This window comes from Ochotona curzoniae, unplaced genomic scaffold (assembly GCF_017591425.1).
Source record: "Ochotona curzoniae isolate NIBS_2020 unplaced genomic scaffold, NIBS_Ocur_1.0 contig_2688, whole genome shotgun sequence".
Lineage (NCBI taxonomy): Eukaryota > Metazoa > Chordata > Mammalia > Lagomorpha > Ochotonidae > Ochotona > Ochotona curzoniae.
Window position 1 is genome coordinate 7311640 of NW_024465553.1, and position 21494 is coordinate 7333133.

General features: G+C 56.1%; 1 protein-coding gene across 1 annotated transcript; it reads left to right on the forward strand.

Moving 5' to 3' along the window:
- The first annotated feature begins 13533 nt into the window (after positions 1 to 13533).
- On the forward strand, positions 13534 to 20468 carry GPR68 (G protein-coupled receptor 68). The gene is made up of 2 exons (XM_040975582.1): positions 13534 to 13743; positions 18866 to 20468. Exon 2 carries the CDS (start codon positions 18964 to 18966, stop codon positions 20089 to 20091), a length of 1128 nt encoding a protein of 375 aa, XP_040831516.1. The 5' UTR covers positions 13534 to 13743; positions 18866 to 18963; the 3' UTR covers positions 20092 to 20468.
- The last annotated feature ends 1026 nt before the right edge of the window (positions 20469 to 21494 follow it).

Consider the following 21494-nt stretch of genomic DNA (forward strand, 5'->3'; position numbering starts at 1 on the left):
CGACTCAATGGCAGCACCAAACGTTCGTCCCACCCCATCACTATTTTAGACACCCTAACATACTGCTCATGAACTTCCTGTGTGGAGACCCCTTGGGTGCAGACCCCATTACCTCAGCGGGCCACCAGAGTCTTTGACCCAGGGAAGAGGGGCCAGGCACCCATGGTAAGCAGCCCTGCCCAGCTCTCACAGTCACACTGCCTCTGCACAGCTGGCCCCAGTGCCTTCCCCAGCAGTGGAGTGCAGGGTGGGGTTGGGGAATGAGATGTGGAAGTGGCTAGTCATGGTGGGAATCCAGGAGAAGGGGTCAGGCCCCACATGCAGCAGGATTTAGGGGTCAGTTCCAGGGCAGGAGGTCTAACACCCCTTGTAGTTCCATTAGAATGCACCACATTGTTTCAAAAAGGAAATGGTGTTAAACTGGCAGAAATGAAAGAGGAGCGTGAGTAACCACCCCCACTACCACCACCGCAGACCGGAAGACACAGACAAAGTGAGCAGAGTGCAGCACGGTTAATGAATTTAGTTGGCACCTGTCACTGCCCAGCACAGCAAAGGCCAGCAGCAATTGGAAGGGGGTTTCCTTCTTTCAAGATAATTTTCTCATTGGAAAGGCAGAACACCAAAGAGATCTTCCATCTGCTGGTTCACTTCCCAAATGACCACCATAGCCAGGACTGGGCCTAGGTCAGGAGCCAGGAACTCCATCTGAAGTCTCCCACTGAGTGAAAAGACTTGGGCCATCTTGTGCCCTTCCTGGGCACGTTAGCAGGAAGCTGGATTGGAAGTGAAGTAACCCAGACTTGCAACAGCACTCCAGTGTGGGATGCCTGAATTACAGCCTCAGCCCCTGTACCACAGTGCCAGTCTCAAGAGGGGTGTCAAAGACACCCTGGACCCACCTGAGGCTTCCTCCATAGCATAATAAGATAAATGAACGAAGACTTGGATGGGGAATAGCCAAACTTATCAGTGAGCTCTGAACAGCACCTGCTGACTGCCTGGAGTGACAGGCAGCAAAGCCTCAGTGGATTCCGTGACTATCACCAGATGGGATGCTTCCTTCGGGCAGCCTGCCCTCTTAACACATTAGACTTCTCTAGCTGTAACACTTGTGTTTTATTATAAATATTATAATTTCTTATAATGGTGTCTTGTCTCCCCCATTCCCCCAAAGTGTAAGTATCACAACAGTCCCAGGTCTTTGTGGCTCCCCTTCACCATTCAGGTACCACCCCCCTACAGACACACACACAGACCCTGGGTGTTGAGTTAACCAGTGTATGAATGCTGAGTGAATAATAACCCAGCAAATGTCCTCAACTTTGGACCTGCCCCCCCTCCCCCCGCCCGGCTTCCCGAAATGCTTTGTCTCTGCTGCTCCCTGCTGTTTCTTCTGCTCATCCAGACCCCATGCGCTCCAATGTTCAGGGTCCCGACAGGAGTCTGCTGTCCCCAGGAGGCCTTTCTCAGTCATTAGACCCAGCCTGAGCTTTCCTGGCCTGGCACACAGGTCCTTGGTCCTGCACACTCCTGATGCCAAGTCCTATGCCGTGGCTGCTGGCTTCCCCTGATGCATCCCTTGCAGGATGCGGTTGGCCTGGTCCTGGCAGCTGTGCTATGCAACAAGCTGCACAGCATGGAACAGTACTGAGAACTGCTTTTGGAATTCTGGAGCTCAGAATTGTCCTGGCTGCTAAAGCCTCTGGGAGAGAGTGCATTCCATTGCTTTTTTCACTTCCTCAGACACTGTCCACAGCCCTTGGCTTGTGGTCCCTCTCATCATCCAAGCCCATAGTGGCAGGTGCACTTGCCTCACCATGAAGTCCCCTCTGCTTCTTGCCCCTTGCACACTGGCCTGTCTGGATGTCCTCATAGCCGATATGATCTTACACACACGCGCATACGCACACAGCCCTTTGCAAGGAAGGTCATGGTCACAAGTACCTGAGGTTAGGACTAGACACCAAGGCCTTTATGCCATCATTTCAGTGGCTGTTCCAGGGTGGTCAGGTGACACTCTGGCCGGTAGGCTCTTGGCAGTAGCTGAGGCTGACCGAGTACTTCCCAAACCCAAAAACTGTGCCCAGCACAGCACATGTCGTCTCCTGAGGCTGTGTCGTCATCATCCTCGCCACTCACATAAGAGGAACAGAGAGGTTGGCGCACGTGGTCAGTAGCTGTGATACCTGGAAAGGCACCGTGCCCTAATGTCCCTCCCCTTCATGCCTGTATTCCAAGCCTGCAAACATCAAAGGCGCACAAGCCCCAGAGGAGGCAAATCTGCATCAAAGTCATCGCCTGCACTGGCTCACTGTCACCCAGAAGCTGTACCCCACTCCAGAGCGGGGCACACACCTCTCCCGGAGGCACCTGCTGTACCAGGGATGGCTTAACATCTGTGGACCAGCCCCAGCAGGGAGCAGCTGTGCTAAGAAGTCTAGACTCTGGACTGGGTTAATACAACCGTCGCTGCTGTCAGCTAACCCGCCCAGGGTCTCGTGGCAGATACAAGGAAAAGCCAGGAATGGTGCATTGTCTGTAAGCAGAGAGCCAGAGCACAAGCCGGGGCCATAGCCCCAGTCCCAGCCTCATCCACCTGCTCCGGCCAGCCACGTCCCCTTTGGCACCCTCCTGGTTTTCACTATGCCAACAAGCATCTGACTGCTTACAAAGAAAAGTGTATTTTGGCTCATGGTTTCGGAGCTCCAAATCCAAGGCTGGGTGTCCCATGGGTCTGGTGTCTGGCGAGGGCGGAGGATGGGGCACCACACACACACAGGAAGGCTTGGAGGAATGGGGTGGAAAGGGTTAACTTGATGAGAGCAAGACCAGAACTCAACAGGGCAGGGAGCAAACCTTAACACTCTCACTCCTTCCCTCCCCACCTGCTCCCCCTCCGCTCTGTTGGGCACTCTGGGACAGATGGGCGAGCTCCTGGGGTGGGGGTGTCTGGTGGCCCCATCCCTCTGGCACAGCCTCCCGGGTTATTCTTTGAAACCCTCGAGGAAGCACAATTCCAACTCCTTGCATTATGCATACTTGCAAAAGCAGTATCACCTGCTCTACCACTGGCCACCTGCACCGTGTTGAGCGTTGAGCAGTGGCTAAAACAGGACAAATAGCGGGGCCTGGGAGGCAGGGAGGGCAGCTCAAGGCTCTGAAATGCCTTCTAGATCTTTCTCTCATTGTTTTGCCTGTTAATACCTCACTCCCTTTAACCTGAGCTAATCTCTTTAGCAAGCAATTCCAATCACAAACATATTCCCCTCCCACATTTTCTTGGCTCCCTCCCTGGCCAGGCTGTGAATTTCCCAAGTTTTCCAGCTTGGTTTCTTCTGGAGTCCCAATGTAAGATTGACACCAGGTGGCCGTTAACACCATGCTGCAGCCTTAACACTTAGCTGCGTTGCAGTTTTGGCCCAACAAACCAGTTCTCCGTCTTTGTGCCTGGAGACCCACAACACACCAGGGCAGCCCCAACACAGCCAGCGCCTTGGCTAGGGCCTAACGAGGGTGGCCTTTAGTGTAATGGCCAATGCAGACCACATTTTCACCTGAAACCCTACGGTACATTTCCATCAATACGCTGGCGTGAGGCCCACGGCGACGCTCTGCTTACAGCACCTGAAGCCTTCCCTAGCCTGCTCCTTCGGACTTCCAGCACCTGCCAGCTCAGCCGTTCCAAAGCCAACTCCACGTTTGGTTGGAGTAACACTCCTGCCCCTCGTTGCCATTTTTGTGTCTTAGCTTTTCAGTAATGTAACAAACACCAACAAGAAACTACATAGGCAAGTTTATCTCCACTCACGGTTTTGGAGGTCCATGGTCCAAGGCCGGGCGGCTCTGGTGGGTGGCAAGGGCAGTAGAGAGTGGGACACACACAGATGGCACGGAGAGCCGGGCAGCAGCAGGCGGCTCAGGCATTTGTAATCATCCTTCCCTCGGCAGTGACCTTCCAGAGCACGCCCCCAGTAACCTCAGGGCCTTCTGATAGGTTCCCTTCCCGGAAGCCATATTGGATCAAGTCTCCACCCTCCCGGCACCCACAATCCCTGGCTTTGCGAGCTGAGCTTTATACGTGAATTCCAAAGCCATCATCTAGTCAAACCATCACACCTGTGGACTTACTCGCTGCACCTGTCAGCCTGGGTGCCTGGTTTCCAGTCAGCCAGAATTCTTGCAACCACCTTTACATGTGATTCTTATACCAATTATCATGTTTTTCACAAATGTGCTTAATCTCTCTTTCTTAAAAGATTTATTTCTTTTGATTGGGAAGTCAGATTTACAGAGAAGAGACACAGAGAGAAAGATCTTCCATCTGCCGGTTCACTACCCAACTGGCTGCAAGGGCCAGAGCTGAGCTGATCCGAAGCCAGGAACCATGAGCTTCCTCTGGGTTTCCTACACAGATGCAGGATGGGAAATGGAGCAGCTGGGACATGAACTGGCACCCATATGGGATCCTGGCATGTGCAAGGCGAAGACTTTAGCCACTAGGCTACTGGGCCAGACCCACCAATCATCATTATTAACCCCATTTAAAATTACTTCATTTGTGGGGGTTGGTATAGTGCCTGAACAGGCTAATCCTCCTCCTGGTAGCCCCTGTATCCTGTACAAGCACTGGTTTGTGTCCTGACTATTTCCATTTCCATCCAGCTCTCTGCTGACGGCATGGGAAAGCCATGGAGGACAGCCTAAGTCCTTGAGATCCCGCACCCACAGGGAGGCCTGGAGGGATCCCGGCTTTGGATCCGCTCAGCCATTTGAGGAATGAACCAGCAGATGGGAGACCGTCTGTCACTCGATAAATCTAACTTTCAAATAAACTCTTTTCTTAAAAACCTCCTTCATTTGTGGAGAGTCAGACAGAACTCTTCTCCCCTGGCTTAGTCTCCAGATGCTCACAATGGCTGGAACGCAGCCCCGGTTGCCTTAGGTGAGTGGCAGGGACCCAGCCACTCGGGCCGTCATCTGCTGTGTCCCTGGGTGTGTCGAAGGCAGGAAGCTGGAATGGGACTTGAGCCAGGACTTGAACCCAAGCTCAGCAGCATGGGCTGTGGGCATTCTCGGTGGCAGCTTAACGTCTAGGTCAAACAGCTAGGCTGCATCAACCCATTTTAAAGAGGGAGAAACTGAGGCCCAAGCAGGCAGCATGACTTTCCAGTGCTCTCGTAGCCAGAAAGCAACAGACTGTGGATTCAGATGTAGACGGTCAGTTGCTGAAATCCCCTACGCTCCCTCCCTCCCGCGTCAGCCTGAGAAAACCCAACCCGAAGGCTTCCTGCTAGAGTCTAGTCCAGCCGGGGAAGTGACCCATGCTCCCTGGCCCTCCAGATGTGTGTGTTCTTACTGTGTCTGGGCCTGAGCTGACCTCCCCCTGGGGTTCGAGTTTCCTGACTTCGAAGGTCCGCCGTTAGTCACCGTCTGCGTGAGAGCCCTCAGATTATCTGAGCGGGAGCAGAGACAATTTTGTGGCGTGCATCAGCTCGGCAGATTCAGGAGCTCAGGCTGGAGCCTGCTGGAGAGAGGCGGATGCTGGAAAGCCAACTCCCCGTTACCCAAGACCGCCCTGGGAGTGCCTTGACTCAGCAGCCGCAAGCAGTACTGAGACAGGAGTAGCTGTCCACCTGCAGAACAGTTGGGAGCTCTGCCCCAGGAAGTCCACAGGGATGAGCCACCAGGACAGGGAGAGGAGCACCACCTATAGCTTGGGGTTGAGCAAGGACAGACCGAGGGAGGAAGAGGAGGGAGGGGCAGGCGAGCCTTCCTCTGAGGCTAGAAGAATGAACTGGAATTGAAGCACTTTGCCGAAGCCAAGCATCTTTGTGCAGGCTTACACTCACACTCTTCTGATGTACTGTACCTTGGATTAAGCCTGGCTGGGACCCAGCAGCATCTTCCATGGAAAACAAGAGGGATTTAGTGCAAAGATGTCACTGGGGCAGTCACGAGCAGCCCCCAGGACTAGTGTGTCTGGGAGATCTCCCTCGCAAAAGGAGAGAGAGACAGAGAGAGAGAGAGAGAGAGAGAGAAAGAAAGGGTGGGTTGGGCACGGCTCGGGCAGAGTGTCCCTTCCATTACCGTTTCCTGGACACGGGCACTGTGCCATCTTGGGTTTGCCACCAGAAAACGCAGCAAATGAGTTGTCCTTGGACTCAGCATGGAGACTGCTTTTAGACAAGCTGCCAAGACCAAAAGCTCACAAGAGACTGGAAATGTAGAAATGGGTACCCATGTCATTGGATGCACGGTCCTTCCAGCCACATCTCCGAATCCCAGCCTGATGTAATAGATGATTTCTGTGGGCAAGAAAGAGGGTTGATAACACAGCATTAGCAAGCAGCGACTCAGGAGCATGTACCACAACGTAGGCCCAGGAAGGTTCTAGAACAGTGCACCCTTCATGTAACATAGCGTGTAGGAGGCCGATGTTGCTTGCCAAGATGCTTAGAAGGCTGGGGTTTATTTACACAAGGACCCGCTGTCAAGAGACACAGTGAGGCCCACGCCAGAGCAGAACGCAGGCAGGCCCCGAGTCCCTTTACTTGTCCATTACTGTGGGAAGAGCAGTCCCCAGAGGGTCGCGTCTGTGCCCCACCGACCAGCCCCAGGACTGTGAGCACCTGGAATAGGAATGGGACTGTTGGCATCTAAAGAGTAAAATGCAAAGGGGACTTGGCAGCATTTGAGTCTGGAGTGAAGACCCTGCTTGGGTCACCCACACCCCCACCCGGTGGGGCATCCCAGTTCCAGCCCTGGATCCAACCCTGGATCCAGCTTCTTGCCAGCTCACCCCCCTGGAGATTTCACATAGCTGGGTTCCCGCCACACATGGGGGGTGGCAGGGATTGAAAGCCTGGCTCTTGGTTTGACATGACCCAGGCTTGGCCCATGTAGGCACCATGGCAGTGAACCAGGGGATGGCCAATCTCTCTTCTCTCTCTCTCTCTTTCAAATAATATTTTCAGAGGAGAGAGGAAGCTAGTTTCAAGAGTATATTTACACCTGGAAAGGCATCTGTATACAGACTGTGACATAGATAAATGAGGGGCCACCAAGTAGTATTGTCACAGTGTGCCAGCTTCGGGGTCACCGATGGACAGGTCCCAGCGTGTGTGGCTGCCCTAGAACCTGCAGCCTGGCAGCCTTGGTGGGATGCATTCAGGCCAGGTCTGGAGAGTCCTGACCGTGGCTTTCACACACCCTGCGCTCTCCTGGAGAGAAGAGAGGGAGGCAGCAGCTTTATGAATGTGTGCAAATTGCACTTTCTCTGAGAGACAGAGTTCCCGGCCACTGGTTCAGCCCCACGGTGGCTGGGGGTGGTGCCAGAGGTGCAGATCTCAATCTCAAAAAGCGGAGGGCAGGGACCCTACTGCTTGGGCCATCAGCACTGTCCTCCCTGGGTCTGCATCAGCAGGGTGCTGGAATCAGGTGCAGAGCTGAGGGATGCAAGTGGTGTCTGCACAGCCATGCTGAGCACTCGCCGTAGGTGCTAAGCACCTGGAGCTCCATTCAAGTCCTGACTCAGTCACTCAGGAGCTGAGCAGCTCCATGCAAACGAGGGAACCTCAGTTTCCTCATCTGAGAAATGGATAAAACAGTTGATGCAAAAGTGTAAGGATAAAATAGGCAAGCAGAGAGCACACAGGCCATAGTGTGCACAGCGGCAGCAGTCACAGCCACAGCTAACTTCCGGCAAACCCTAGCATGGGCTGGGCACTGAGTTGAGGGATTGACTCAGCTGAGCCCCACTCGGAAGTGGGAGCCCCCTGTCACAGCTGAGGAAAGCACCTGTGAGAGATGGACAGTCTTGCCCAAGGTTACCCCTTCAGTAGCAACCAGAGCTGGGATGCAAACAGACACTGTGGCTCTCAAAGCCAAATGCCTTACAACTGCAGGACTTTGGGTAGTTTTTAAAGAATCAGGCATATATTTTCAGGGTAGGAATAGTCCACCCAGAAAAGCCCATTTGTGAAGATGTTGCAAGGAGAGATTTCAAAATCCCACCTGGCAAGCCTATGAGGAGGCTCCTGGGCTGGTGCCCAGCTGAAAAAGCAGCCCCTGCCCCTTTGCCCCTCATGCCACCCCCATCCAGCTACCTTCTGCCCTTTCACTCCAGAGACTCGCGGAGAGTCCAGGTGCCACGTGGTGCAGCCTCTAGCCATCCAGCAGGCAGCAGAAGGTGATGGGTGCTCTCTCCCTCCCCTGCCTACACTCACAGCTCCTCCTTCATCTCTAACCCCGGCCATCTGTCCTGAGCCTCAGGCCTGGGACCACCGCCAAGCCAGAAACAGGGGCTCCCTGCCCTGAAGGCCAGAACTGGGTAGCTGAGCCACTGTGTGCCAACAACCCCAGAGGGAGCCGAGGGAATGCTGAGAAGGGGGCAGGTGGGCACAGGGGATGGGGACCCTGCACACGTTACTTGGGCAGCCAAGAAGGCTCTGGCCAGCTCAGGGGTGGTGGCGGCTTTTGGATGTTGAAACGGCGGAGGTGTTCAGGAGGGGGTGACAGGATGTGAGGGGCCACAGGAGACGAGGCGTGAGGTGTGTGGTTGCAAAAGAGAAGGTGTTGCAGGGGGTGGTAAGGGCCCTGGGCTGGCAGGCTGTGTGACCTTGGGCAAGCTGCTCACCCTCTCTGTGCCTCAGTTCCCCATTTGTGAAATGGGAACAACGGTATCTACCTCGCAGAACCACAGGTATCCATGAGTTCATGGCATTGTGTTGGGCATGCAGTAACTGCCCCTTGAATGCAGCTGTGACTATGGTTAGAGCCCGTGGGCAGACACCTTCTTGAACTCTCAGCAGGCCCAGCAGGAGGGCTTCTGCTCTGTCCCAGACACCCTTACTGTGGACAGGGACATGCAGTGGGGTGACAAGCCCAGGTGCAGCTGAAGTCAGGCAGGAGGCCCGAGGTGCCGCGCCCCTCGCAGTTCTAGGGAGAGTCTACAGACAGCAAGGTCCAGAGTGGCAGAAGGACCCGGCTCCAACAGGATGGTGCTGGAGGAGGGGCCGCCGCACCTCCAGGACAGGTTGCAGGGCGCGAGTTCTTCCTGGCAGGCGCCTAGCCTGCGGTCTGTGGGCAGAGTGAAGGACAGGGCAGGGACTGGCAGGTTCGGGTGTGCCCAGCTGAGACTGGTAGGGACGGGGCACAATGTGGCCCGGGGTTCCAGAAAGGAAGAGACGTGATGGGCGGCGTCTCCAGGAGGCGGCAGCGTGGACCGCACAGGTAGGGACCCCCCGGGTGTGCCAGGCCCTGGGAAAACTGCGTGCGGGGACCCTGGTTGGGGTTCAGGGCTGTGTGCACGCAGAGGGGCGGGCGTGCGTGGACCAGGAGGCGTGGGGGTGCGCTCCCGCTGGCTAGCACGGTCATGGCCAGGGCTGCCCGTGTCAGTCTCTACCTCCACTTCCTTCCCAGCAGCCGTCTTTGGCAGCCACCCCCGCGGCTGGCTGGGTGGCCACTTAGTCATTATGTCCCTCCAAGTGTGAGACACTTTAACCCTCTGCTTCCCGAGCGCCGTATAGCTCCCTGTGCCTGTGGGAAGACGCTGAGGCTTTGGGTAGGGAGGCCGCAGCGCACAGGCGGCTCCCCAGGCAGTGCAGGGGCGCGAGACTGCGGTTTGTAGGGTAGGCGGCATTGCAGGGGGGTCAGGGGGGATCTGATTGCGCCCCCTCTGAAAGAGGCTGCAGGAAGACATCGGAAGGAGTTGAAAACTGCAAATGGGAGGATGCCTGGTTTGTGTTACTTCACTTCCCTACCTCTGGTGGAAACTTCCAGAAAAGGGAGGGGGGGGGTTGGTGGTGGTGCAAAAAAGACCCTATTGTGAGGGCAGCTGCAGGTGCCAGGGCAGCCATCAGAGAACTCAGCGGCAGGCCCAGCTCCAGAAGCAGATGGCTTGGATCTGGCTCCCTACCCTTCCTCATTAGAGCTGTGGCCCTGGCACAGCATCTGTTTCTAATCCTCAACTTCTCCCTCTGTGAAATAGGTCCAACATCAAAGCTACCTTCCCCAGGGAGTCCTGGGGTCCTGTAGTGTCAACTCCCAGTGTTCCTGATGTGGCAGCTGTGGAGAGAGAGGATTCACAGGGGTAGAGCATAGGGCATCCAGAGCATGCTGGGGAGGGGGCTGGGCAGGCTGAGGCTTCCAGAAGGAGTGAGTCCTCCAGCAGGAAGGATGATGAGGGTTAGCGAGGAGTTAGATTTCCTGTTTAAGCTGGAGCCAGGAGTCTCATCCGGCTCTCCCACGTGGGCCCAGGTGCCTAAGCACTTGGACCATGCCCTGCTTCTTTCCCAGGCACATTAGCAGGCAGCTGGATTGGGAAGCAGAGCCACAGGGACAGACACTGGTGCTTGGGTGGGGTGCTGGTGGCACAGGCAGCAGCTTTGCCTGCTGTGCAACAGCGATGGCCCCAGAAGTCCCATGTTAGCCTGCCTAGCTAGCAGACCTGACACAAGACTACCTGCCCCATCCTTCACCTGGAAGATGGAGATAACAACACCCCTCTCACTGAAACATCACAAGACTTAAAAATCCACTAACCCACAAGATGCACGCAGGACATGATGGGCCCGAAAGATCTGGAGTGGGGGTGGGAGATGGAAACATGTCCTAATCTTCCACTTGGCTGCTGCGACACAGCAGACCACAAAAGGCACTTCCCCTGACACTTCTTTGGCTCACAAGTCTGTGACTGGGGAGGGGCTTGCTGGGGTCTTACCTCTGCTCTTCGCAGCCACAATGCCCTGTTGGGGCTGGAAGCTCCTCTTCCCAGATCTCCCCACTTGCATGGCAGGCAAGTGACTCCCTGCTGTTGGCTGGGCATGGTGCCCAGGACCTTGGTCTCTGGTACTACAGGCTGCTTCCTCCCAATGTGGCACTTGAATTTTCAGAGCTGGGATGCAGGAGCTGCCAGTCTCGCTCAGCCCTGGTCTCCGAAGCACACAGTGTGGCTTCCGGCTTCTGTTGGCCACAGAGTAGCAGGGCCTGCTTAGGTGCTGGGGGTTACTCGGATGCCACCTATCAGGAAGAAAAGTGCCTGTCCATCCGTTTGCCTGTACTTGAACCTTCCCAAAGCGGGGCCTCCCTTTGGCTTGGGTGCCATGGTGCTGAGTCCCTTTAGCTTTTGCAGAGTTGAGGGCTTGTTCCGCGAGAGGCCAGCAGGGACACAGATGTCACCGGCAAGGGTCAGGGTCCCGGGGCTCTGGGCAGTAGGAGCCTTCTCTAGCATGGGTCTCCCAGGCCCCAGCTCTGCCAGGCCTGGGCCTTTCAAACAGGAGGGAGAAGCCAGCGTGAGGGTCACTGGGCTATGGAGCAGCAGACTTCGTGCAGGTAGCCTGCGGATGGGGTATAATGAGCATCTTAGCAGCTCTCAGTCCTCTGGGGAAAGTCGGTTTGTTTTTCATTGAGGGCTGGTGTCTGGGGCTTTGGAGTGTCTGTTGTCAGACATTATAAGATTATTAATTGATGGACTGGAGTAGCCAGGGCTGGGGAGGCAGGAGGCCTGTGGGGGTTGCAGGCCTGGCGGTTGCCATGACAACCTGCAGGCTTGTGGTCTGGCCTTTCCAGCAGGAAGGAGGCTACTTGCAACTCCGCCCTTCTCAAACCGCAGGTACCCTGGTACCTGTCTTTAAAAAAAATTTTTTTTGAAAGTTAGTTTTTTTTTTTTTTTAGGTTTATTCATTTTATTGGAAAGACAGACTTATGGCGAGAAGGAGAGACAGAGAAAAGTCTTCAATCCACTGGTCCATTCCCCAAGAGGGCTCATTGACTGGAGCTGAGCCAATCCATAGCCAGGAGCCTCCTCTGGGTCCTCCACATGGGTGCAGGGTTCCCAGGATTTGGGCCATCTTCTGCTGCCTTCCCAGGCCGCAAGCAGGGAGCTGGATGGGAAGTGAGGCTGCTAGGGTTAGAACTGGAGCCCATATGGGATGCCAATGCTTAGAGGTGGAGAAGTAGCCAACTGGACCTCTGCACCAGGCCCGACACCCAGCTTTTGTGGCAATATGTATGTGACCTGGCTGTCAAAACCACCCCTCATCCTTTTACCTGCTCTTGTGTCCTGGCTGAAGTCCCAAGTTCACCAGCTCCTGACTTCAATTCCGACCACCCCGGCCTCTGTATCTAGATGTGACCTGCTGCTCTGGAGCAAGTTACAACTTCTGCTTGCAACATACAGTCACATGGAGACAGTTTTGCAAGGACTGCTGGGAGCAGCATTTGCTTGGAGGGCTCATGCCTCTATGGAAGGGGATTTCTCCTGGGATCCCTGCCAATGTGGTTGTCCAAGGGGACAATAGTGACTCCAGCATCCACTGTTTTCCCTATCCCCCCACCCCTACCCCCGCCCCTGAACACAAGTCCTCTAGTTCACCTGGTAGAGCCGAGGGCAGCCCTGGGGACCCCCCAGGCAAGGTGAGACCTGGCTTCCCAGCTGTGTGTGCATCTGTCCTAAGATAAGCCTAGGAGGAGATGACCTGGCCACGGTGGCTAAACCCAGCCTTGCTCTTATCATGGAGCAGTCCTGGCTGCCTGAGGCTGTTCCTTTTGGAGAATGAGGGCTGGGTGAGGTCCCGGAGGGGCTTGGATGTGGGGAGAGCCTGTAGGAGGGGGCTTTGTCAAGCACTCCTGAGCTACAGCCCTGGGCCGGGCTTTCAGCTTAGAACCTCCTGCTTTACCTTGTTTCTGCCTGGAACCCACACCTGGCTACCTGCACAGTAGGTAGCTCGGCTGCTCTACACTGCAGGAACTCTAGCCAGTGCACTGGGATTCCCACCCTGGCTGCCCTTTAGGACCCTGCTGGAAGCCTCGTGCTGGCCCCTCACCTCCAGAAAGCAGCACTTCATCAGCCTGGGGCAGGGGCAGGGCAGTGTGGTTTTGGAGGTTCTGTAAGGCTGGGTAGGGTAGGGATCCTCTCAACACACTGGCCCTGGGGCCTGTTGGGACTTGCTGAGCTTGCCAGCCTGCAGATGGCTGGAGGCAGGGGTGGGAGGGGGTGACCGCAAACTCTCTGCTTGTCCCTTGTCCTTACTGCAGCAGTGACCCAGGTACCTCCCAGGTACCTCCCAGTTCTCTGGCGCTTTGGGGCTCCGGGGCTGGCCCTTGGACAGGGACTCAGGATCCTGCCTCCCCTGGTGGCCTGTGGGTGCTCACCTCCATCCTCCACCTGCCCCTTTGGTGCTGCTTCCAACACGGCCAGCAAGGGGGCGCCCTGGCCCTGGTGGCTAGAGGAGGGAGGCAGCCGACCCGCCCTCTGGCTGCCACAGGTTCCTGGGCAACCGCCCAGCCTGACACCAGATTGGAGTTCACATGATTCTGCCTCAGCGCAGGAATGGGCAGCCTCCGGCTGGGGATTTTCTAGACTTTGCCGGGAGCACTGGAGGAAGCCCCGCTGGCTGGCTGGCTGGAGGTGCCAGTGGGTGCTGTCCCCACACGGGGGTGGCCCCGGCTTGGCTGGGGCGGGGCCGGGACCGGGCCACCGCTGGAAGTGGCTGGTGCTGAGCTGGAGGGCAGAGCCCCGGGGCTGGGGCCAGCGGCAGCAGCAAGACGCTGCTCACTGGCTCATCCCAGAATCTCTCCACGCTGGACCACTCTTTCAATCCGGACTCCAGGAGCCACAGGCGCCAGACGTGGGTTTCTGTCTCTCACCTCGCTGCAGAAACCAGGTCCCTTTGCTGGGGCACCGAGAGGCTGAGCGGTAAACGTGGGGCGCTGTACTGCTGCTTCCAACCTGACTTGTGGGTAAGTGAGGAAAGCGACTACATCTTACAAAGGCAGAGAGTAGCAGATGTCAGCGTGCCTAGTGGGAGTGCTGCTCCGGGGAAGCTTGCTTCTACTGGGTGTGTACCTAGGCTTGAGTGTGTGTGTCTACGTGTGTTAGCCGTGATGCGCAGTGTCTTTCTGGCTACCGCTTGTGGTCAGAAAAGCTTCAAGCGAACACAGCCTGGTGCCGGGACGCCTGTGTTCTGGGTCAGATCCACCCCCAACTTACCGTGTAAGCAGGAGCCGCTGGCGCAGCCTCTCCAGCCTCAGGTTCCGAAAGCTGGGATAGCGATGGCAGCCCCACCTCATCAACTCAGCCGACATTGAACTTGGAAGCTGTCCTCCGGCTCTAGAAAGGAGAGTCGATTGTTCTGGTCTGCTGTGGGATGGAGGCCACTTTGAGGGAAGGAGGGGATTCAAGGAGAATGTAGCCCAATTTCCCCCAGTGTCTTCGCAAGCAGCCAGCAATAGCCTCTGACACGAGTGTGTCTAGGAAAAGAACCAGCTTTGTTTAAGGCATGTGGAAGGGGAGCTGGGTCCACAGGACGCTCCCCAGCCCTCTGCGGGCTGCTTCGAGCAGCCCTTGGCGCCAGGACTAACCGCTCCCCACCCACGTGGAGCATGGTGACCACGTGCAGCTGGCAGGCACTACCGCCCTGTAACCTGCAAGGTGAATCAAGAGGTGCTCCCTTTCTGCCAGGGACTTCTGCTCTCTTGGTCCCATGGTCCACTGAGGCATCCATGCTGCTTAAGCATCAGTCTCAGGTCGGCTTTGAGACCTTCAGTCACTCTGTCGCAGCCTCACTCGCTTTCTGTGTGGGACAAACAGCTGTGGCCAGGAGCCTTTGCCTGGTGCTGTTGGCTCTGGGAGGAACTACAGGCTGGACACAGAGTAGCTTTTCCTCAGTGGGTGTTACAGGACCACCTGGCCTGGGATTGAGTCCCACTGGTACAAGCGGCACCATGCCCAGGCTGGTGACCCCATGGTGGAGACAGTGGCCACAGTGGTCTTAGAGCATGGAGTGAAGCTCAGGTGTAGCCCACTCTGGACCCTGGAGTGGGCTGCTTCATCTCTCTGGGGCTCTGTTTTTCAATCTCTGAAGGGAGCACTGATGAGAGGGGCGTGGGGAGGATGGATATGCAGAAGTGGACGTGGCAGCTGAGGGTCCACAGTGCCCGTGTCTTTCCAGCAGGATGACCACCTGACAGCACGTGGTGTAGTCTGGCTTTTGAGGAGGATGGTTCCTTAAGTAGGCCAGGTAGAGAAGGGATGCTCTTGGCAAGGCGTGGTCTTCCCCTGCTGGTGCCTGTCCTCAGGGAAAGGGGTGAAGGAGAGCTGACTGCAGTGGGACCTGGGTGGAAAAGTGGGGCATCTGACCAGCTCGGACAGCCCGAGCAGAGGGGAGGCCCTGGCTGTTCCTCCTTCTCATTTCCTGTTTCTGTTCATGACATCTCCACTGTCCCAGTACCTCCCCCCAAATGCCCCACCCAGCTAGCTACCCACGCTCTCACTATCCATCATTCATCCACCCCCTACCCACCCACCCACCCATCCATCCATCCATCCACTGCTGGTCTGTCTGTCCATTTGCACATCCACTCCCCCTCGCAAGTCACTTTTATAGCCATCCGATCATCCAGCAAACTTTTGAGAGTCCACGAGAACCAGGCCATGGAAGCCTCTTAGGTTTGTCTCTGGATCTCCCCCTCTAGTTTGTCATCAGTGCCTGTAGCTTCTTGTTGTCTCCTGTCTGCCACACCCTCCTCCAACCTAGATCCAGCCATGCCACACTGCTTTCAGTTCCCCAAAGGGGCCATTCTCCCCCTCTCGCCTTTTTTTTTTTTTTTTTTTTTTTGCCTGTTGTACACATTTTCCGCAGGCAGAAACTCCCCTTGCCTGGGCGGCGCTTCCATCTTGTGGTTTTCCATATACCTGTCCCTGCTTGGGAAGGCCCTTCCTGCCTGCCTCAGGTCAACCCCTTGGAATTCCTGTGAAATCTAGGACTCCCCTTAGCATTTGTCACTCGTCTCTTCTCCCCGATAAGACTAAAAAGCAATTTAGCACTAGGGGCCAGTGTAGAGTGAAATCCTGCCATATAGCAAGTCTTCCAGGAGTAATGGCTACAGGAAAGGCTACATGGATGGAGGATTGATAGAGGAAGGGAGGAGAGGAGGGACGGATGGATAGACGAATGGATGGAGGGATGGGCGGGGTAGATGGAAGGATGGTTAGATTTGTGTTTTAGGGATGCTCCTGTGGATGGTAGGATGAGACAGGAAGCCCAGCAGGAGGCTGATGCACTGGCTCAGCCGGCTCAGGGCAGAAGACCTGCTCAAGCCAATATACGGTGCTGGAGGGGGCTGAAGAGGATGAGTTTTCTGTGGGAAGTACTTAGGAGCTCGAAATGGTACGATGTGGTAATTCGCAGACTGCTGTGGGTGGAGGTGAGGGAGGAAGGTGAGGGTCAGCCAGCTGGTAAAGGTGCCTCTTCCCAGAGCAGGTTAGTGGAGACAACGGTGGGCCTAGAGTGGGCCTCACTGGGCATGTCAACTGCCTGTCAGCTTCAGTGTGGGAGGGGCCTGGCCATCGGCAGAGTGTACATGGGAATGAATGCAGAGGAGACGCCACCCCACAGAGTGCTTGGGGAGTTAATAGAGTGTGGGGGAGAGATGCCCACAGCAGCCACCACATCTGGTTGCCCGTGGGAATCATCTATGCCCACAGTACTCTTGTCTCAGGAGCCCAAAGGCCCCCGAGGGTGGGAGCCATTGCTGGTTCATCTCTGCATAGCCTAGTGCTGGGAGCACTGCGGACGTCCCTAAATATTCATCCTATGCAACCTAGAGGTGCCAGGCAGGCTGCTTCACCTCGCTGGGCCCCATGCAGATGATGACAGGGCTGTCATGAAATGCTCTGTGAAGTGTTCATGCAAGCAAAAGGCAGGTGCCCTGGACCAGGTCAGGTGTTATTTCTTGAAAGCCTGGCTCAGTCTGGCTTTGTCATTCTAACCAGGGGGTCTGTGGGTCTGAAGTTCCCCTCAGGCCACCTGTGCTCCCTGCCTTGGGCACATGTTCAGGATGCATGCTCAGAGCCTGCACACTAGACCTAGAGTCTCCCAGCGCCTTGGCACTCCCAGCGCCTTGGCACTCCCAGCGCCTTGGCACTCCCAGCGCCTTGCCACTCCCAGCATGGTCTGGAACCATCTGGGTGCTTGTTTGAAATGTGAAGCCTTGAGTCCCACCCCAGCTCCCCTGTGTGCCAGACTCTGCTGGTACACTCCCAAGGTCCAGAATGGCTGCTCTAGCACCCAGCACCTGCTCCAAAAAGAATACAGGAGATTTGGACATTTCATCTCAGTGCAGGTCAGCATTTCCTCTCTGCTCTGCCAGCTCTGGTATTTCCGACTTGAGGTACCAGAATTAGCCATACGTGTGGGCCTAACCAAGAGGAAGCTGCAGCCGTTGCCACGTCTCACACCTCACATCCGTCCCCTCCCCACCGGTAAATGACAGGCTTGGGCTGGTGACTCTGGGGAATTTCCAAGACCTGACAGGACGTGTTGGCAAGGTGGCCTTGACTGCCCCGTGTTGGAGGCAGGGCCCCTGCTGTGTCTGGGTTTTATTTTCCTGTGGTGCATATCTTACTGTGGGGCCCTGGGGAGCAGTCCTGGACAGGTGCTGGTCCTGGGGACTGTTTGGGACTCATGCTGCTACTGATGCCGTCATAGCTCAGCCTGGATGCCTTGGTTACGTAGGTGTGGGCTTGGGGTTTGGGGACAGTGGTGAGGCTGGTGAGTGGAGCTAATTGTGACTCACCAGGTGGTGGGTAGTAGGCTCAATGGCTGCTTCTTCCCATCCTCTCTTCACCAAGTCACCCCAGGGGAGACAAGCAAATGAGTGCCCTCGGTAAACGTGTCAACGGCACAGCTGCTGCGACCCAGTTTGGTGATTCCTCAAAGAGCCAGAAGCAGAGCCGTCCTACCAGGCAGCCCTTCCAACTCTGGGGATAAGCATGCTTTTTTGTGATTCAGCGGGTACAGAGGTCTAACTGTGCAAGATGGGAAGACTCCTGGGAGTGGATCATGGTGATGGCTGAGCAGTGATATGACCTCAGGCCAGGGATTTGCACCAAGGATGGCCGCAATGGAGCATCTCCTGTTGGGTCTTTTGGCCATGATAAGCACCACAGCAGGCACCCTCCTCTGCCACCATCACTGGGTGTGTCTGACCCGGTGCTGTGTCTTCTGGGAAGGTAGGGGTTGGGAGGTGAGATTGGCTGGGGACATCTGAGCCACCACCGTGATTTGTCACTTCCCAAAAGATCACAGCATGAAGCAGGCAGGTGGATAGGAAAGCTTCGGGGAGCCAGTGTTTTAGGGGAAATGTCTGAAAAGGGGACTGGTAATGACAATGGGGTTGACCAGTATGGATTCAGGGGTGGGCACTGTAGTGCAGAGAGGTAAGCCTCTGCTTGGAATGCCTGTATCCCATATTGGAGTGCCATCCTGTCTCCCGGGGCTCATGATTCTTGGGCTTTGCTCAGGTTATACGGGGAGGGGGGGGCACTCGGGGCCTGTGTCCTGAAAAAAAGAGCTTAGCTCAGGTTTCTTAGCAGCAAACTGTGGCTGCGGGCATGGTTGGCCTCCTGTGCTGTCTGGAGAGGGTAGCCCTGGCGAGCACAAAGCTAACAAACCTAGGTCCCCTGTCCTAGGGGAGAATCTGTGACTGGTTATTGTGGCAGGAGGCAGTGCCCTATCTACTACCCTGAGCCTCCCCTTGGGAATTGGGCTCATGACCCAGCTTGGGCTCCTTGGAATCCTGGCATTGCTCGGAATCTCCACAGGGTGAGGAGGAGGCAGGGGAATACTCTAGATAGGAATTCCCGGGAAGATTTTGGGGGTAGTGCTGGGGAGACATCAGCCACAGCTCAGGCTCCTAGTGTGTGACCCAGGCCAATATTCTAGTTGAACAGAAGTTGGGCAGCTGATGTAGCTTCTTCTAAAATAAGTGACTGAAGTGCTGAGAGCCCAAGGCACATGGGTAGGTGTTGGGTAAATGGTCGCCACGGTCATCTGGAGTTTTCCCCTTCTTTGATTTTCAGGGACTCATCCACGGCCAGTAAGACACAGCGTCAACACACCTGGGACCTCCCACTCTGAGCAAGATGACGGTGCAGAGCGTGGCCCTGTCCTTGACCCCATGAGGGGCAAGGCCCCTGCAGGTCCAAAGATGGGGAACATCACGGGGGACAACGTCTCCCTGAGCTGCACCATCGACCACACCATCCACCAGACGCTGGCACCGGTGGTCTACGTCACTGTGCTGGTGGTGGGCTTTCCAGCCAACTGCCTGTCCCTCTACTTCGGCTACCTGCAGATCAAGGCCCGGAACGAGCTGGGTGTGTACCTGTGCAGCCTGACCGTGGCTGACCTCTTCTACATCTGCTCGCTGCCCTTCTGGCTGCAGTACGTGCTGCAGCACGACAACTGGGCGCACGGCGACCTGTCTTGCCAGGTGTGCGGCATCCTGCTCTATGAGAACATCTACATCAGCGTGGCCTTCCTCTGCTGCATCTCCATCGACCGCTACCTGGCCGTGGCCCATCCCTTCCGCTTCCATCAATTCCGCACCCTCAAGGCAGCTGTGGGCGTCAGTGTGGTCATCTGGACCAAGGAGCTGCTCACCAGCATCTTCTTCCTCATGCACCAGGAGGTGGTGGAGGATGGGGACCAGCACCGTGTCTGCTTCGAGCACTATCCCCTCCAGACCTGGCAGCGTGGCATCAACTACTACCGCTTCCTGGTGGGCTTCCTCTTCCCCATCTGCCTGCTGCTTGCCTCCTACCAGGGCATCCTGCGTGCTGTACGCCGCAGCCATGGCACTCAGAAGAGCCGTAAGGACCAGATCCAGCGGCTGGTGCTCAGCACCGTAGTCATATTCCTGGCCTGCTTCCTGCCCTACCACGTTCTGCTGCTTGTGCGCAGCATCTGGGAGGCCAGCTGCGAGTTTGCCAAGGGCATCTTCAACGCCTATCACTTCTCCCTCCTCCTCACCAGCTTCAACTGTGTTGCCGACCCTGTGCTCTACTGCTTTGTCAGCGAGACCACTCACAGGGACCTGGCTCGCCTCCGTGGAGCCTGCCTAGCCTTCTTCACCTGTGCCAGGACCGGCCGGGCCAGGGAGACCTGCCCGCTGGGCGCCCCTGAGGCCTCTGGGAAAGGTGGGGTCCAGGGTGAGGAGCCAGAGTTGCTGGTTAAGCTTCACCCAGCCTTCCATACCCCAAACTCTCCTGCAGCCGGGGCCTCCCCGCTAGGCAGCCTGGCCTAGCACGGGCTACTCCACGCCCATGGCACTTGAGTTCTGAGCCTGCTCCCAGATGCCTCCTGCTTCGCCATACATGAGGTTCCAGCAGAGCAGACCATGGGCCTGGGCTGTAGCAAGCCTCCCTGGCTCTCTGGGACCTGCTCCAACCTGCTGAGCCTGGTGTGACTGTCACAAGAACTTCTGCTGCCAGGCTCTGGGTACCTTGGGTGGGGGACAGTGACCAGGAGATTTGCAGAGTGCGGCTGGGCTGTGGGTGTGCAGCATGTGGACAGGGAAGACGGGGGTCCACGGGTGAGGGGGTGCCTGGGTACTTACCTGTCGGGGTCTTCCACTGGTGTCCTAGGTGATGACCGCTATCCCGATGTTGTGTGTGTGGAGCTGGTACTGAGCTCTGCTCTACCATGGGCTGGGACAGGAAGATTGGGCAAGGAAAAGGAAAGAAGTAGAGGCATTTGTGGAATGACAGTGGAGGAAGTGACAGGCAGAGGAGGAACCCTGGATCCAGCCACGTCACAGTTGCACAGGACCAGGTGAGAACCCAGGCCCAGGACTGCTGATGACCCAGTATTGGGGCTCCCCAGGGAGACATGTGGGATAATAGAAAAAGCTGGCACTCAAGCTGAGGGTATTAGGCCTGGGCCTGAAGCACCACTTCAGCTGTTAACCAAGTTTCCTAAAAGGCATCATCCAGTGAGCTCTTTCCACCTGCCCAGAAGCCAGACCTAGGGAAAATAGGGGGCAGGGAAAGAAAGAAAGTGGCTTAGTTCATGGATAAAGTGCCAGGGTCACAGCAGTGGCTAAGATGCTGTTTGAGATGTCTGATCCCGTATTGGAGGGTCTGGGTTCGAGTCTTGGCTTTGCTGCTGATCCCTCCTTCATGTAAATGCACATCCTGGGTGGGAGTGATGACAGCTCAAGTACTTGAACCCCTGTCACCCACGTGGGAGACTCAGGCTGAGTTCTGGGCTCCTGGCTTTGGCCCACCCGTGGCTGTTGTGAGCACTTGGGGAATGAACCAGCACATGGGAGAGCTCTGTTGGTCCCTATCTCTGTTTCTCTTTCAGACAAAATCAAAATCAAAATAAATAAAACATTTATATACACAGACACACACACAGGGGCTCGCAGAGTGGCCCAACAAGCTAATCCTCCACCTGCAAGCACTGGGATCCCCATGGGCACTGGTTCATGTCCTGGCTGTTCCATTTCCCATCCAGCTCCCTGCTTATGACCTATGAAGGTAGTGGAGGATGCTCCAAGTCCTCAGGACCTTGCATCCACATGAAGACCTGGAAGAGAGTCCTAGACCCCAGCTTCAGATCGGCTCAGCTCTGGCTTTTGTGGCCACTTGGGGAGTGAATCAGCAGATGGAAGATCTTTCTCTATTTCTTCTTCTCTCTGTAAAT